The sequence below is a fragment of the Palaemon carinicauda genome, chromosome 20, assembly GCF_036898095.1.
Source record: "Palaemon carinicauda isolate YSFRI2023 chromosome 20, ASM3689809v2, whole genome shotgun sequence".
Taxonomy (NCBI): domain Eukaryota; kingdom Metazoa; phylum Arthropoda; class Malacostraca; order Decapoda; family Palaemonidae; genus Palaemon; species Palaemon carinicauda.
The window spans coordinates 39,211,370-39,228,665 of record NC_090744.1 but is presented as its reverse complement, the minus strand read 5'-3'; the positions used below and the strand labels follow the sequence as shown (position 1 = coordinate 39,228,665).

The 17,296-nt window shown below is 34.8% G+C and overlaps 1 protein-coding gene across 1 annotated transcript in view; it reads left to right on the top strand.

Moving 5' to 3' along the window:
* LOC137659743 (dynein beta chain, ciliary-like) overlaps positions 1-17,296 on the top strand; it is a gene marked incomplete at its 5' end in the record, with an annotated part of 223,797 nt that overhangs the window by 34,899 nt on the left and 171,602 nt on the right. The window contains 17 exon segments of the mRNA XM_068394556.1: positions 1-194; positions 1,118-1,284; positions 4,142-4,307; positions 4,932-5,055; positions 5,684-5,868; positions 6,351-6,482; positions 7,798-7,911; positions 9,061-9,167; positions 9,816-9,933; positions 10,198-10,424; positions 10,846-10,987; positions 13,573-13,698; positions 14,092-14,199; positions 14,790-14,968; positions 15,819-15,918; positions 15,920-15,955; positions 16,847-16,981. The exon segment at positions 1-194 is cut by the window's left edge and continues 29 nt beyond it. Of these exon segments, the coding sequence (XP_068250657.1) occupies positions 1-194; positions 1,118-1,284; positions 4,142-4,307; positions 4,932-5,055; positions 5,684-5,868; positions 6,351-6,482; positions 7,798-7,911; positions 9,061-9,167; positions 9,816-9,933; positions 10,198-10,424; positions 10,846-10,987; positions 13,573-13,698; positions 14,092-14,199; positions 14,790-14,968; positions 15,819-15,918; positions 15,920-15,955; positions 16,847-16,981 (2,360 nt within the window).

Here is a 17,296-nt window from a genome sequence, read left to right as displayed (position 1 = left end):
AGACCGAAGTGGGCGTTGCGAAAGACCTGGGAAACGGTGACTACGACACTTTAGTGTCCGTCATGGGTCACCTGGTGGCCGTTCGGGATCGAACCTTCGCCACGGATGCCATGTTCGAGCCCCTGAAGAACACAATTGCCTTGGTCAAGCAGTATGGCGACGATCTTCCCGAAACTATGCATCTGAAATTACAGGTAAAAAAAAAAAAAACCTTCATTTGTGACCATCCATCACTTAATTAGCTAATAGTGACTATCACTTCTACTTTTACAGCTATTACTACTATAGAAGTTTCTTCTAAACTATCGCTCTAATATTGCTCATAGTGAGTACTGTCTGCTATTTGTGTATTTCTCCTACCAATGCAACTTTTCTTCACCTGCACCACTTCACTCTCTAATCCTCTCTCAAGGGATTTGGGTCCTCTAAGTTTGCATAAATAAGAACATAGGTCTATTAAGAAAAACCTGAAAAAGTTCAAGAGCAAGTAATCTGCTATATGAAATTACCATGATTTTTATTTGTCATTAGTTTTTTTAAGTTAAATTCACTTACTGTTGAGAACTTCTTGCTTGACTACTCTACTATATAAGCAAGTTTTTTTTTTTTCATATCTTAAAAGCTTTTGTGTTTTTGTTTTCCCTTAGGTAGGTATGATTAGCCTTTTGCTCTTTCCGTCTTATAAACCGTTCATTGAGGTATTGTATATTTTATTCCATTTTGACCTCACAAGTAATTACAACAGGTGATATAATTGGAGCTTCTATCTTGCTCCTAATTAGTTGATGCCTTTTTTATTTTAACCAATAATTGGCCGAGGCATTTGAATCTTAGCATCTGATTGGCCAATGCATTTGAATCTTAGCATCTGATTGCCTAAAGCTTTTGAATCCTAGCATCTGATTGGCTGATGGATTTGAATCTTAGCATCTGATTGGCTGATGGATTTGAATCTTAGCATCTGATTGGCCGATGCATTTGAATCTTAGCATCTGATTGGCCGATGCAAATTACAATAAGCTTCAATTGTATTGGCAGTGAATTTTGCCATTAACTAAAAAAGAAAACTAAATACTGTTAATACTGCCTGGAACTAACATCCATTTTCAAATTCCAGGAACTGCCGGAGCAGTGGGAATCCCTCAAGAAGCAATGTGACCTGATTCGACAACATGTGGCACCACTGAAGGCCAATGAGGTTTCAGGAATCAAAAAGAAGTGTACCAAATTTGAGGTGCGCCAGAGCGCTTATCGAGAGAAGTTCAAAAAATATTCCTTCTTCATGTAAGTCATTATTCAGGGCTGTCTTTCATTTGCTATAAAAAGAGTTATATATATATATATATATATATATATATATATATATATATATATATATATATATATATATATATGTATATATATATATAAATTTACATACACACACACACACACATATATATATATATATATATATATATATATATATATATATATATATATATATATATGTATGTATATATATATATATGTGTGTGTGTGTGTGTGTGTGTGTGTGTGTTTGTGCATGTATTTTATTCAAGGTCTTATTTTTATATTGCATATCTTTGCTTCCCGTTTTCATTGTTATTTCTTTTTTGGTTTGACATTTAATATAATTTCCTACCATCATTTCATCAACAGCCGTAACTTGTCCACTGCTGGACAAAGGCCTCGGACATGTCCTTCGTCTCGCGCCTGTTTATGGTCTTTCTATCACATTACAGCTTATAATGTTTTTCCTGTATTCAATATTCAGATCCATTTTCATTTAAGTTTCCAAAGATCTTTTTGATTACCCCCACCTGCGTAGAATCAACCAAGTTGTTTGAATGAATGAGATGAAAGTTTTGATAAAGTATGAAGCAAAAGAAAGTAGATTATAGTAAAAATGGAATTGCATAAAAGTCGCTTTCCATTTTCTTTTCCATGCAAGGCATACCTTGACATTTTTATACCTGTTATTCAGTAAAGGGTAATTTAAGATCTCTTGTTAGAATCGTAATCCACTTCGGTTATTTATTCTTCACTTTCATTTCTTGAATTCTTCTCATTAGGTATTCTGATCTTGAAAGAAATCTACTTAGTTCAGAATATCATGGTAGCAAAAATTATTTTATCAATCTGTTACCAAGTTGTGGAATGATCTTCCTAATCGGGTAGTTAAATCAGTAGAACTTCAAAAGTTCAAAGTTGGAGCAAATGTTTTTATGTTGACCAGGCTGACATGAGTCTTTTTATAGTTTATATATGACATATCTGCTTTTGACGTTGTTAATAGTTTATATAGTACATATCTGTTTTGACACTGTTACTGTTTTTAGAATGATATATTGTTAATTTATTCTCATCATTTATTTATTTCCTTATTTCCTTTCCTCACTGGGCTATTTTTCCCTGTTGGAGCCCTTGGGCTTATAGTATCCTGCTCTTCCAACTAGGGTTGTAGCTTGGCTAGTAATAATAATAATAATAATAATAATAATAATAACTATGCCTCCTTGTTTTTCATCATACATAAATGTCTATAGCTTTCGATGGAAACTTGGTACATCATGTTAATGAACATTGGGGAATTCTTTCTCAAAGTTCCTATTCCATTGCTTAATAATCTTACGTACATTTATTCAATATGAAAATGTAGAATAGTCAATATTATTATTATTATTATTATTATTATTATTATTATTATTACTAGCCAAGCTACAACCCTAGTTGGAAAAGCAAGATGCTATAAGCCTAAGGGCTCCAACAAGGAAAAATTACCCAGTGAGGAAAGGAAATAAATAAATGATGAGAATAAATTAACAATGTATCATTCTAAAAACAGTAACAGCGTCAAAACAGATATGTCCTATATAAACTATTAACAACGTCAAAAACAGATATGTCATATATAAACTTTAAAAAGACTCATGTCAGCCTGGTCAACATAAAAACATTTGCTCCAACTTTGAACTTTTGAAGTTCTACTGATTCAACTACCCGATTAGGAAGATCATATTGACATTTTTTTCCCCACCAGATACCTACTGACAGCAGACCTACTGTTCTTTTATAAACAGTTTCTTTCATAATTATATCCATTCTCAAACAGAATGTTATTCGTAAATTCAAGATTTCACTCATGAGTTCATCATTACGTAAAAATCCCTGGGATGTCCTCTAGAATCTAATGAATAGTTTCATCATCTCAACTATATTTTAAAAATCAAGTATAGATACAAGAGCCAAAAGTAGAGGATATTCTAACAACATGTAAGAGAAAGAAATGGACATAGGCTGGACATATAATGAGAATGGTAGATAATAGACGGACATTAAGAATAACAGAATTGGTCCCTAGAGATTGTAAATGAAGCTTAGGAAGGAAGAGAAGACAATGTATTGACAAACTAAGAAAGTTGCGAGGTTGGACTGGCACAGAAAGTCCATAAACAGACAAAAGTGGGAGAACATGTCAGAGAGGTTTGTTCTGCAGTGGTCTAATAACGGCTGATGATGATGGATATATATATATATATATATATATATATATATATATATATATATATATATATATATATGCATATATATGTATGTATATATATATATACATATATATATATATATATATATATATATATATATATATTTATGTATATATATATATATATATATATATATATATATATGTTTCCGCTCACGCCCAGTGGCATTATCAGACGTATAACTACTTGATCTTTCTCCCGTCCCTGGGGTAGGGGAAGGGAGAGTAGTCATACCCTGGTAAGAGGGGGGAAGCAGTTCGGAATGGGGGAGGGATGGAAAGGGTTGAATCTTTGTGTGCGCGTGTATGCATTACCTACCTAAATATCTAGCCGACCTTTTTGACGGGTCGCGTACACTAGTCTTAAGCATAAATCTTGACTACTCGTCTTATACATATTTCTTTTTTTAATGAGGCGCCTTTGCACCGACTCGCAGCAGTGCCCTTTTAGCCCGGAAAAGTTTCCTGCTATCTGATTGGTTAGAATTATCTTGTCCAACCAATCAGCGATCAGGAAACTTTTCCGAGCTAAAAGGGCACCCCTGCGAGTCGGTGCAAATCTGCCTCACTAAAAAAAAAAATTGACTATAACAGGTTCGACTGCGAACTCCCTTACTGGCGGATTGAACGCGTGGACGGCAGGATGCAGGTTCTTGAAAGGGAGATGAATCGACTTCAAGAATCGGCCATTCTCTTCGAAGTCAGCATTCCGGACTTCAAACACCTGAAGATGTGCAGGAGGGAGCTTCGCATGTTGAAGGTAAGAGTCCCTTTTGTAGTCCCGGGTTCTTAGGTAACTAAAGAAAAATGGAAAGGGAATATGGGAGGCCAGGCATCATAGCGATAGGCCTGCCGCTGAAAAGAAGAAACCCTTTCTCGTATACTTATATATATATATATATATATATATATATATATATATATATATATATATATATATATATATCTATCTATATATATATATATATATATATATACAGTATATATATATATATATATATATATATATATATATATATATATGTGTGTGTGCGCACATATATATATATAGTATATATATATACATATATGTATGTGTGTGTGCGTGTGCGTGTATCTAAGTGAGAGAGAGAGAGAGAGAGAGAGAGAGAGAGAGAGAGAGAGAGAGAGAGAGAGAGAGAGAGAGAGAGAGAGAGAGGCTCCTTGGGTATGATTGCAACCGCGCCATTTTCTCCACATTTTTTGCATTGTAATCTTACTGCTCCTTTTTCTTATAATTCAATACATGGAATTTGACTGAGAATGACTTCCATCCTTTCGAAAAATAATTAGTGGAAACGAATACATTAATGTCCATGTCATTTTATGATTATGATTATCGTCATTATGATTTAATCCTTTTCAGCAACTTTGGGATCACATCAGTCTCGTCCGATGCTGCATAAATAACTGGAAGACAACACCCTGGCGGGAGGTTGACGTTGAAAACATGGATATTGAGTGCAAGAAATTTGCCAAGGACATTAGAGGTGAGTATTATTCTGTTCTAGCTACTATCTTAAACTAGGGTGTGAATTTATTGCTCAGATAGATATCATGATGGAAAAACATAGCGATGGTTTATGTTTTGAGTTTAAATGTTTTGTTTTTATTTTGTATATGCAAGCTGTTATCGTATATAAAGAGACACTAAGCTATGATGTCTATCAATTTTACTTAAAGTTGCATCTTGCTTAATACTATATTTCGAGCATTGTTCTTTTATGGAAATTTTTTTAAAGAGTCCTATTCATCTCCCTGAAAGGGGCATTTGAGACCCACTTTTTTATATGGGCTTATTCAGCCAATGGCATTTTTTATGACCACCGAATACAACAAAATAGTGAGCTTTAAGCATTTCACTGCCATTGGTGATTTAGTCCAAATTTGAAAAAGGGAAACATTTCAAAATAACCCAAACCACAGCAAGCTGTTGTTCATTGGAAAGGTCTTGATGAGACCATTCCATTGAATATCAACAAAGCTATAGTTTTTGCCTCTTGAAAGATTTTGCTACATCAGCAGTTTCGTTGAATTCACCGCTGGCAGCGAAAGGGTTAAACTTTCCTTATTTTCTTCTTCTTTACATGTCCTTCTGATCCGTGTCTCGTCCTACAGGCTTAGACAAGGAGATGCGTGTCTGGGATTCTTACGTTAATTTAGATTCAACTGTAAAGAACATGTTGACATCTCTGAGGGCAGTGGCCGAGTTGCAGAATCCAGCTCTAAGGGAACGACACTGGGGCCAGCTTCTGGTAGCTACGAAATCTGCCGCTGACCCCGAAGCTACAAAAACCTTCGTGGTAAGAGCAAAACAGAGAACTTATTCTTGATATATTATTTTTTACATCAAACTGACTTATTGCTGAAGTTGCCTCTTGTCTGTAAAAACAGCCCTTAAAGGACAATGTTAAACAGCAAAGCGAAGGCAATATGTAGAAAATCAGGATAAACCCTTTCGTGAATATTGCAGTCAGGTGTTTGGTAAACAGACTCATTTGAAGAAATTTACTACAAGCTCGTATTCTGAACCTTTGAACTTAAATCTAATAGACTACTTAAGTAAGGGTACATTACGTTGTTCCTGATCTAAAATAATTTAAATAAATTATTCATTACGTCTCATGTAATATTTCTATTTCTTTATTTACTTACCTCACTGGGTTATTTTTTCTCTGCTGGAGCGCTTGGGCTCATAGCATCCTGCTTTTTAAACTAAAGTTGTAGCTTGGCTAATAATAATGATAATTCTCCATGGATTTTTTTAAATTTACAAACTTTGCAGAAAAACTACGTCGAGAATCCAAAGACGACCTTGTCTGACCTCTTGGAGCTCAATCTACACACCTACGAAGACGAGGTCAAGAACATCGTGGACAGGGCCGTGAAGGAGATGTCAATGGAAAAGATTATTAAGGTAATTAATTTTATGAGTAGGATTTTACATCTATTAACACGCTCTTCTAGGAGTAGGACACACCAAAATCAAACCATTGTTCTCTGGTCTTGGGTAGTGCCATAGCCTCTGTACCATGGTCTTTCACTGTCCTGGGGTAGAGTTCTCTTGCTTGAGGGTACACTTGGGCACACTATTCTATCTTGTTTCTCTTTCTCTTGTTTTTTTTTTAAGTTTTCATAGTTTATATGCAAAAAACATTGGATGTTGCTGTTCTTAAAATATTTCATTTTAGCTGTTAATTACTTGTAATTTCCTTATTTCCTTTCCTCACTGGGCTATTTTCCCCGTTGGAGCCCTCGGGCTTTTAGTATTCTGCTTTTTCAACTAGGGCTGTATCTTAGCAAGTAATGATAATTATGATATAGAGCTGAATTGTTATTGGGCATTTCTTTTAACTTTATTTACTTTATAAGTAGATATTGAATTGAGATCATTTGACAAGTTTGTTAAGTAGTTATTATTGGTCTTAAAATTATTGCTCCCTTTTAGGTGTAAAGTATCTTTTGTTTTCTGTATTGGTATCTTTATCTTACCTGGTATTGTTATTTTACATCCTATCTTAATGATTAATGTGGTTTTATGGATTTTTAAAGAAATTATCAATAATGCCTATGCTCTCAAAATTTGTTTTTTTTTGGACTTTTACCTTGGAGAGGAAATTATGTATGAAGGAAAGTAAAATTAAAGATGTTAAATTATCATTTTAAGGACCTTGAGATAATTGTTGTCATTAAAATCTCTCCGTATTATTATTACTATTATTATTATTATTATTATTATTATTATTAATGATAATAATAATAATAATAATAATAATAACAATAATAATCATTATTATTATTATTATTATCAATAATAATAATAATGATAATATTAATAATAACAATAATAATAATAATCATTATTATTATTATTATTGTTATTATTATTATTAATAATAATAATAATAATAATAATTATAATAATAATAATAATAATAATAATAATAATAATAATAATAATAATAATAATGAAAATAATGTTCTTATTGTTTTCAATAAGATATTTATCTTACCATTTAAGTATTTTTTTGCGACTTTTGATTTGAATGAAACATAACACCAATCAAATTGCAATGCATTTTAATATTGCATTTATATTCGTGCTCAGCAATGCAAGCTAGTGTACACCTACTCCGACGACAGTATTAACGGCTATTTAAAAATAAAATATCATTATTGAGTTTGCAACCCTGCAATATGAAAGAGTGAACTCTCCTTCCATGCAATTCCAGGAACTGGAAGTGACTTGGGCCACACTGGAATTCTTGACGGACACCCATCCGCGCACCAAGGTGAAACTCATCAGGACCTCGGAGGAGATGATCGAGACACTTGAAGAGAACCAGGTTCGAACTTTAATTTGTTCCTTTAAGGTTAAAAACGAACCTTTTTTTAGCTCGCGTGTTTTTGGTGTGTGTTACCGGGTTCGAACTTCCATTTAACACGAACCTTCCTTTTTTTTTACTTCGTGTTTTTTTTTTTTTTTTGGTGTGTTACTATGTTCGAACTTATAGTGTTTCTTTTAAGAACCTTTTCGTATTTTAAGTGCGTGTTGTTTATACCAGGTTCGAACTTCCATTATTTCTTTTAAAATTAAAAACGAACCTTTTTATTTCTAATTCGCATTTTTGGTGCGTTTTGTTTAAGATTTATTTGTTCCTATGCCATAAGGAGTTTTTATTTTTCCCCTTTTTCGGGTGAGTGTTGTTTAAAAAGTTATCTGTTTCCATGCCCTATAAGGGTTTCAAGTCTTGCCAATCTTATCTATGTATCTAGTACACCACCAATCTGCTTCTAAATATCTGTAAATGAACTAATTATATTTTCTATTATGTTTTATTAAAGAATTTTAGAAAAATACTGTATTTTCCTTATTGCCAATACTCGTACGATTTAAAATTTGAATAAATTTTGTTGCTGTAAGGACATTCCTTTCATTGGAAAATATGGGTTTCTTAATTCATAATTATCAACCATTTTTGAAATCTCCATTCTCCCATTTCTTTCCATCGTGCGCTTTTTAGTTACCTGGAAAATAGAAGGAATGTAAATTTAAATATCCTTGAAGTGAATGATCGGAAAATGTAATTAAGTATCCATTTTGATGTATACAAAATTCAAAGACTAATCTGCTAACGTTTAATATTTATTATTTTTATAAGATTTATTTTCAGTCTTTCAGCGAAAGGTGTCATTACTCCGTCTGGAAACGGCATTATATTTTGGATGGTCCTTTCCTATTCGCATTTTTAAATATTTTATAAACTTGCGGGCACTGGTTTCCTCAAAATGTATTGTAATTCATTCCTTAACTACTTTTGGTATAGAAGCTGGTTCACCCTTAAAAAAACAAGGTTTGAAGACTGTTTTAGTATAATTTTGTATCGTTACCTTATCCTTTTCTTTGAAAAATTGGTATTAGTACCATCCTAATAATTCATATAATTAAATCTTGTTAATGCAGATAGTGTTTATGCTCCTGTTTTGAAAAATAGGTCCAGCTACAGAATCTAATGACCTCCAAGTACATCGAGCACTTCCTGGGCGAAGTGTCAGCCTGGCAGAACAAACTTGCAATTGCCGATCAGGTCATCACTTTGTGGTAAGTAAAAATCTGATATGTACATTTATCTTCGAAATGTAATTGCCTTAATGTAAATCTTATCCTAAGGTTTTGTCCCATATTCCTATCAGCAACCTCGTCATCCTTGTGAACTAGGGATGGGGTTTTGTGGGGGAGCATATACTGTAGGTCTACCTGCTTAGTCATTAGCAGCCATTGCCTAATCCTACCTGGGACTAGCTTGATGAAGAGGGGTCTTGATCACTGATTATAAGAATATATGTGGTCAGTCTGTAAGTAGGGCATTGTCACTGTACCTTGCCCCTGTCATTCATGAGTGACCTTTAGACCTTTAAGCAACCTGCGTTCCCTGAAGAATAGCCTGTAGACCAAACAGGCCATCAGAAAAATCTTTCTCTTGCTAATTTAGTCTGTTGTTCTGTTATAGGAACGATGAGGACTGTTTTGTATATTTTGTAATATTTATCTGGTATTGCATCACAACTATTAAGATAATGGGTACTGTGAACACCCATTACGTTATTCATTAATATTGAAGAATCTGAATTAGGAAATTTATATTTTAAGTCTCTCCCATTCTCTTTTATAGGCCCCTTTACATTACTCAGGGATATATCAATAAAACTAAAGATATTGCAGATAATGTTACGGGGTTTACTCCAATAGGTTCGAAGTGCAACGTACATGGAGTCACTTGGAATCTATCTTTATTGGATCGGATGACATCAGGAGACAGTTGCCAGAAGATAGTGCCCGATTTGATCAGATCGACATTGATTTCAAAGTGAGACATTTTACTTTAATGTTCTTTTATGCTTCTCATGCAGTTATAAGGCTTCGAAATATCTTCCATCTTTCATTTTTTTTTTTTTTTTTTTTTTTTTTTTTTGTAAATGAATACATCCATTTTATCCCTTCTTTTCCATCCATCTTTCTCATTTGGTCTCACAAAACAGAAGCCCACTAAATTGTCGTCCATTCATCAGTAGCTATTTGTTTAGGGCCACTGAGTCTACCTCCCTGATCCCCATCCTTCCACAACCCACAGAAATTAGTATCTGAGATAGTGGAGCATCCTCATGTCCTGGAAGCAACCAACAGAAAAGGACTCTTCGAGCGACTGGAAAGTCTGCAGGCTGAGTTGACGCTTTGCGAGAAGACACTGGCCGAGTACCTGGAAACAAAACGGCTTGCTTTCCCTCGGTTTTACTTTGTGTCTACTGCTGATCTGCTCGATATCCTTTCCAATGGGAATCAGCCTGTCAAGGTTACCAGGTACAATTGGATTGTTAAGTTGTAGTCAATGAAGGAGGATTGAGAAGCTAAAACTTTTAGAAGTCTTGACTTTGATTCAATGAAAATTTTGCTGTAAGTAAATTACCTACGACTGTAAGAATGAACCTTTTGAAAAACTAAAACTTTTAGAAGCCTTGACTTTGACTCAATGAAAATTTTGCCGTAATTAAATAACCTACGACTGTAAGAATTAACCATTTTGAGTTTGATTTTATCACTGATTTATACAATCAATCTGGCCTTAAACTATTTCAGTAACGTTAAATTTTGACCCAAAGTAATCTGCATTGCTCAAACATTTGCAACACGAAACTTATTGTACAGTAAGCTTCATATCATTATTTAACTTGCATTTGGTGTCTATAAATGTGAAAGTAATTTTCCCTCTTGTTTTCCTCAGACATCTCACGAAATTATTTGATAGTATGTGCAACCTGAGATTTGAAGAAGGAACTGGCCCTAATGCAACAACTGCTGTTGGAATGGTAGCTAAGGATGGAGAATTTGTGGAATTTTCCAATATTATCAAATGTGTTGGCCCAGTGAGTACAGGATCTTTGGTGTTACAATCATTTCGTTTACTCACTTTCCTCATAGATATGGGAAGCCTAAAAAATCAGTGACAAAGGCTATAGAGAACAAAAATCAATTTTAAATCAAATTTCCTTTTATATTGCTTTGAGATCCATAATTTATTCTCAGAGTAATTGCGAGAAAGCCTCTTAACAAAGAGTATTCTTATTAATTTAACCTTTCTATATATTAGAAGTAAATAATTCGTGCATAAAATCTTACATTATGAAGAGTATCTCCATGCAAAATCATTTGTGTACACATGAAAGAAAAAAAATATTCATAATTCGCAATACAGAGAATATATTCGTTACATGAGGGTCATTAAAGAAAGGGAAATGTTTCTTGTGCATTTACTGTATAGAGGATAACTTTGGGTATTACAGTTTAAGTTTATTAGGCTATATAAACATTTGATTAATCAAAGGCATTCGAATAGTAATAGTTGTAAACATACGTTTGGGGTAGATAATGTGAATTTTGTGTCAGCTGAAAAAAATTGGAAGGTAACTCTTTGGAATTAAAGATTTATTTATTTGTGGACATCTATGTCAATGAAACTTTTAGATCAGCAATTACATAAACCTTTACCTTGCAGAGAGCAATTTTTTAAACAGTAAATGAGTTGGTAACCGTTACTGGAAGATTCACTGAGTAGCAGATAGTATTCTGTTATTAATTAAGCAGAGGTGACTTACGCTAACCTTTTCTCAGATTAGCTCAGCTGGGAGGACTAATAAGTGTGGACTAACTGAACCATTTGTTTAGGTTAATTCAACTGAGTGACGAACTAAACCATTTTCTCAGACTGGTACAGCTGAGGGTTCTAACTGGAAAATTTTCTCAATTTAGCTCAGCGGAGGGGACTAACTATTAGCTTTTCACAGATTAGCTCAGTAGAGGGACTGAATGGAAGCTTTTCTCAGATTACCTCAGCAAAAGGGACTGATTGGAATCTTTCCTAAGATTAGCTCAACAAAGGGGACTGACTGGGAGGTTTTCTTAGATTAGCTCAGCAGAAGGGACTGACTGGAAGTTTTTCTCGGATTAGCTCAGTGGAGAGGACTAACCGGAATCTTTTCTCAAATTAGCTCAGTGGAGGGTACTAACTGGAAGCTTTTCTCAGATTAGCTCAGCAGAGGGAACTGACAGGAACCTTTTCTCAAATTAGCGTCAGTGGAGAGGACTGACTAGAACCTTTTCTCAAATTATCTCCGTGGTAGGTACTAACTGGAAGCTTTTCTCAAATTAGCTCTTTGGAGGGAACTAACTGGAAGCTTTTCTCAGATTAGCTCATTGGAGGGAACTAACTGGAAGCTTTTCTCAGATTAGCTCATTGGAGGGAACTAACTGGAAGCTTTTCTCAGATTAGCTCAGTATAGGGTACTGACTGGAATCTTTTTCCAAATTAGCGTCAGTGGAGAGGACTGACTAGAGCCTTTTCTCAAATTATCTCCGTGGTAGGTACTAACTGGAAGCTTTTCTCAAATTAGCTCAGTGGAGGGTACTAACTGGAAGCTTTTCTCAAATTAGCTCATTGGAGGGAACTAACTGGAAGCTTTTCTCAGATTAGCTCATTGGAGGGAACTAACTGGAAGCTTTTCTCAAATTAGCTCAGTGTAGGGTACTAACTGGAAGCTTTTCTCAAACTAGCTCATTGGAGGGAACTAACTGGAAGCTTTTCTCAAATTAGCTCATTGGAGGGAACTAACTGGAAGCTTTTCTCAAACTAGCTCATTGGAGGGAACTAACTGGAAGCTTTTCTCAGATTAACTCATTGGAGGGAACTAACTGGAAGCTTTTCTCAGATTAGCTCATTGGAGGGAACTAACTGGAAGCTTTTCTCAAATTAGCTCAGTGTAGGGTACTAACTGGAAGCTTTTCTCAAACTAGCTCATTGGAGGGAACTAACTGGAAGCTTTTCTCAAATTAGCTCATTGGAGGGAACTAACTGGAAGCTTTTCTCAAACTAGCTCATTGGAGGGAACTAACTGGAAGCTTTTCTCAGATTAGCTCATTGGAGGGAACTAACTGGAAGCTTTTCTCAGATTAGCTCATTGGAGGGAACTAACTGGAAGCTTTTCTCAAATTAGCTCAGTGGAGGGTACTAACTGGAAGCTTTTCCCAAATTAGCTCATTGGAGGGAACTAACTGGAAGCTTTTCTCAGATTAGCTCATTGGAGGGAACTAACTGGAAGCTTTTCTCAAATTAGCTCAGTGGAGGGTACTAACTGGAAGCTTTTCTCAAATTAGCTCATTGGAGGGAACTAACTGGAAGCTTTTCTCAGATTAGCTCATTGGAGGGAACTAACTGGAAGCTTTTCTCAAATTAGCTCAGTGGAGTGTACTAACTGGAAGCTTTTCTCATATTAGCTCAGCAGAGGGAACTGACAGTAACCTTTTCTCAAATTAGCGTCAGTGGAGAGGACTGACTAGAACCTTTTCTCAAATTATCTCCGTGGAAGGGACTGACTGGAAGCTTTTCTTAGATTAGCTCAGCAGAGAGAACTAAATGGAACCTTTTCACAGGTCTGTTCTTTATTGCATCCTATAGGTCGAGAAGTGGTTGATGAACATCCTGATCATCATGCGAACCACTGTCAGAGACAGAATGACTGATGCTGTCGTAGCTTATGAAGACCGCCCCAGAGACCAATGGGTTGGTGACTACCCAGCTCAGGTGAAATTTATTACTCTATTGATGGTTTTGAGATTAAGTGTTAACGTTTAATTTTTTTTTTTTGATAAATATTGGTAGGCTGTTTTATATTGCAATCTAATAAATAGTGAAAAAAATTGTTTGATTCTACAATGATCTTTATAGTTGATATACCCGAATTTAAGAATACTCAAATAAAAGGAGTGAGTTTATTTTTTAGGAATTTGGGTCTGTCATACTATAGGGTGGACAGGTCGAGTCCTCTCTCTGCCAAGCTTTTGATTCTGCGCTCTCTCTCTCTCTCTCTCTCTCTCTCTCTCTCTCTCTCTCTCTCTCTCTCTCTCTCTCTCTCTCTCTCTCTCTCTCTCTCATGAAATGCAAAGTATTAATCAACTCTCTTCGGGACAAAATTAGGTTGCCCTGACTGGAACTCAGATTTACTGGACCGTTGAGGTTAACGCAGCCTTTGCCCGCTTGGAAGAGGGCTATGAAAATGCTCTGCGCGATTATTATAGGAAACAGGTAAAGTTTGCATTATAGTTTACTGTGGTTTTTTTCAGTCTTATACGCACTTGCGTAAGTTGGTTTTTGTATAATTAGATTTTATCTTTTCCCTATTAGATATTTTTGCTATCTTAAATTTACAATAATAGCTGAGATTTATACGTATTGTGGCTTGCATCAAACAATAATTGTGATACGAAGTCGTTGATGTAACGAAAGTCTTTGTTAATAAAAACTAATATGTCTATTTTGGGTTGACCCTCTTCGTTGGTCGGCTCATTATAACCTCTTTTGATTTTATATTTTTTTGTTCGAGGCAACGTTCAAGCACTTACTTCAAATTGCTGTTTATAACAGATCTTTGTTTACGCAAATACTAATAAAGTATATGTAATATTATGTCTAGTCTAATATTAGAAAATACATATCTACTTCAATTGAATTTATTTCATTCTATTTTCCTTTCACAAATGTAGTCAAATCTGTTCTTTAGAATCTTGGTTTGCAATTTATGGTTTGTTGGCTCATACGTTTAGAATGAATATTTGTTTAGATTAGATAAAAACGCATTTAACCAACGCCATAACTCTAAACCCCTTCCATCACAGGTCCAGCAGCTAAATGCCCTGATCTCTCTCCTGCTGGGGGAGCTGACGAAGCAACAGCGTCAGAAGATCATGACTATCTGCACCATCGACGTCCACGCCAGGGACGTCGTCGCGAAGCTGATCAGTGGGAAAACAGAATCTGCTGCTGAATTCGCCTGGCAATCACAGCTCAGACATAGGTACTGTATGTCCGATGGCTTTTGGTGCAGTTTTTAGCTATTTGAATTTTTTTTTTTTTTTTTGCTTCGTGATGTTTTTTTTTTTTTTTTTGGGGGGGGGGCTTATGTTTTCATTTTGGTTCTCAAGTTCCACCCAACCACATATTTCAATTTGACGCTCAAGCAGTTTCTATCTTCTTGATTTACTTAAGTTTTTTCTTTTTTTATTTCAAAGTGTTTTTACTCAGTTTATGTCGTCCTTTTGAGTCTCAAGTTTCATCGCTGCGTAGACTCAGTCATGAATGGTTGTCATTTATGTTGTTTTTGTCTCCTTTATTATGATATTGCTGATTGATTTAATGCGGATCTTTGAATTAGTTCCATTGAAGGGGAATTCCTGTTGTTTCATCAAATCCCAAGAATTTCATTGTTTGGTAAAAATGTCATCAAATCACGCTCATTTTCTGTTAATACGTAAAAATTCATAAGTTGAAGATTCAACATAAAAATATTCTTCCCTTTTATCAACATATAAAAACATATCCTTCTCTACATAGTGAAAAGCACCACAATCATACACTTCCAATCCTGTTATTTTGTATTTATAAGGAATATAGGTCGACTCATATAAACGCGACATATGACTCTCTCTCTCTCTCTCTCTCTCTCTCTCTCTCTCTCTCTCTCTCTCTCTCTCTCTCTCTCTCTCTCTCTCTCTCTCTCTCAAACAAACAAACAAACAAACAAACAATATGTACTTAAGAAGTGTAAAATCGACCAGACAACACTAAATAAAGACTCTTCCATGATCAAAATTTCAACTTTAGATCAACGCCATCGTTTCTGAAAACCTCCATTTATTTCTTATCAGATGGGACGAAGAAAAGGCCGATTGCTTCGTCGACATCTGTGACGCCCGAATGAAGTATGACCACGAGTACCTGGGGAACACTCCTCGCCTCGTCATCACCCCCCCTCACTGACAGGTGTTACATTACTCTCACGCAGGTAAGGATTTACTTGTGAGGATATGGTTGGTTAATTACTAATAAACTGCGCTAAATAAGAGCTATTAGGTGGATTTTCGATGGGCCTATATGCAGACAGTGTCTATCTTTTGTCCTTTTTTGGCAGTTACCCATCCAGATACTGACCAGAAACACTTGTTTAACATTGATTATCGAATGATGGGAGATATTGCAAGCATGTTATTGTCGAAGGCACAATATATATATATATATATATATATATATAAATATATAAATGTATATATATAAATATATATATATATATATATATATATATATATATATATACACAGTATATATATATATATATATATATATATATATATATATATATATATATATATATATATATATATCATCGCCTTTGAAAGATGGGCTAAAAACAATTTTGTGCCCCTCTTCCCTAAAATCTGGGCCCTTATAATCGACTTATTTCCAGGTATATAGTTCACTGCTTTGACCAATAGAAACACAATGAATTTAAAAGTGGTGATACAGATCCATATTCTTTATCTACTTAGGGGAATGGTTTAACCCCTTTTCAATAGGAATTAAACTAAATTCATTAATTGATTGCTTTGTTAGTAAACTATAGTCAATTCTTTTTAGTGAGGCAGATTTTCACCGACTCTTAGGGGTGCCCTTTTAGCTCGGAAAAGTTTCTTGATCGCTGATTGGTTGGACAAGATAATTCTAACCAATCAGATAGCAGGGAACTTTTCAGAGCTAAAAGGGCACTACTGCGAGTCGGTACAAATGCACCTCATTAAAAAAGATAAGTATAGACGAGAGACGTCGTTCATAATATGACGACAGGTTGATATAGAGCAATCAATCAATCAGGCATGATCATTATCGCCATTTCTTGCAGTCCCTTCACTTGGTGATGGGCGGCGCCCCATCAGGTCCTGCAGGAACCGGGAAAACAGAAACCACGAAGGATCTGGGTCGCGCCCTTGGCATGATGGTGTACGTCTTCAACTGCTCAGAACAGATGGATTACAGGGTGAATATTTCTCATTCTTTTATATATATATATATATATATATATATATATACAGTGTATATATATATATATATATATATATATATATATATATATATATATATATATATATATATATATATATATATATAAAGTTGTATTCAGGCGTGTAAGTCTTTAAGACTTTTCAGCTTTTGTCATAATTGGCACATGAAACCCAGTCTAAAGCCTTTATATCATGCTGTTGGTTACCATCAATAAGTCTTGATAAATTTCGAGAATTTCCATCATATATTTGTTCATGTCTGTCATATGGAACTCTTTAAACCTTTTCAT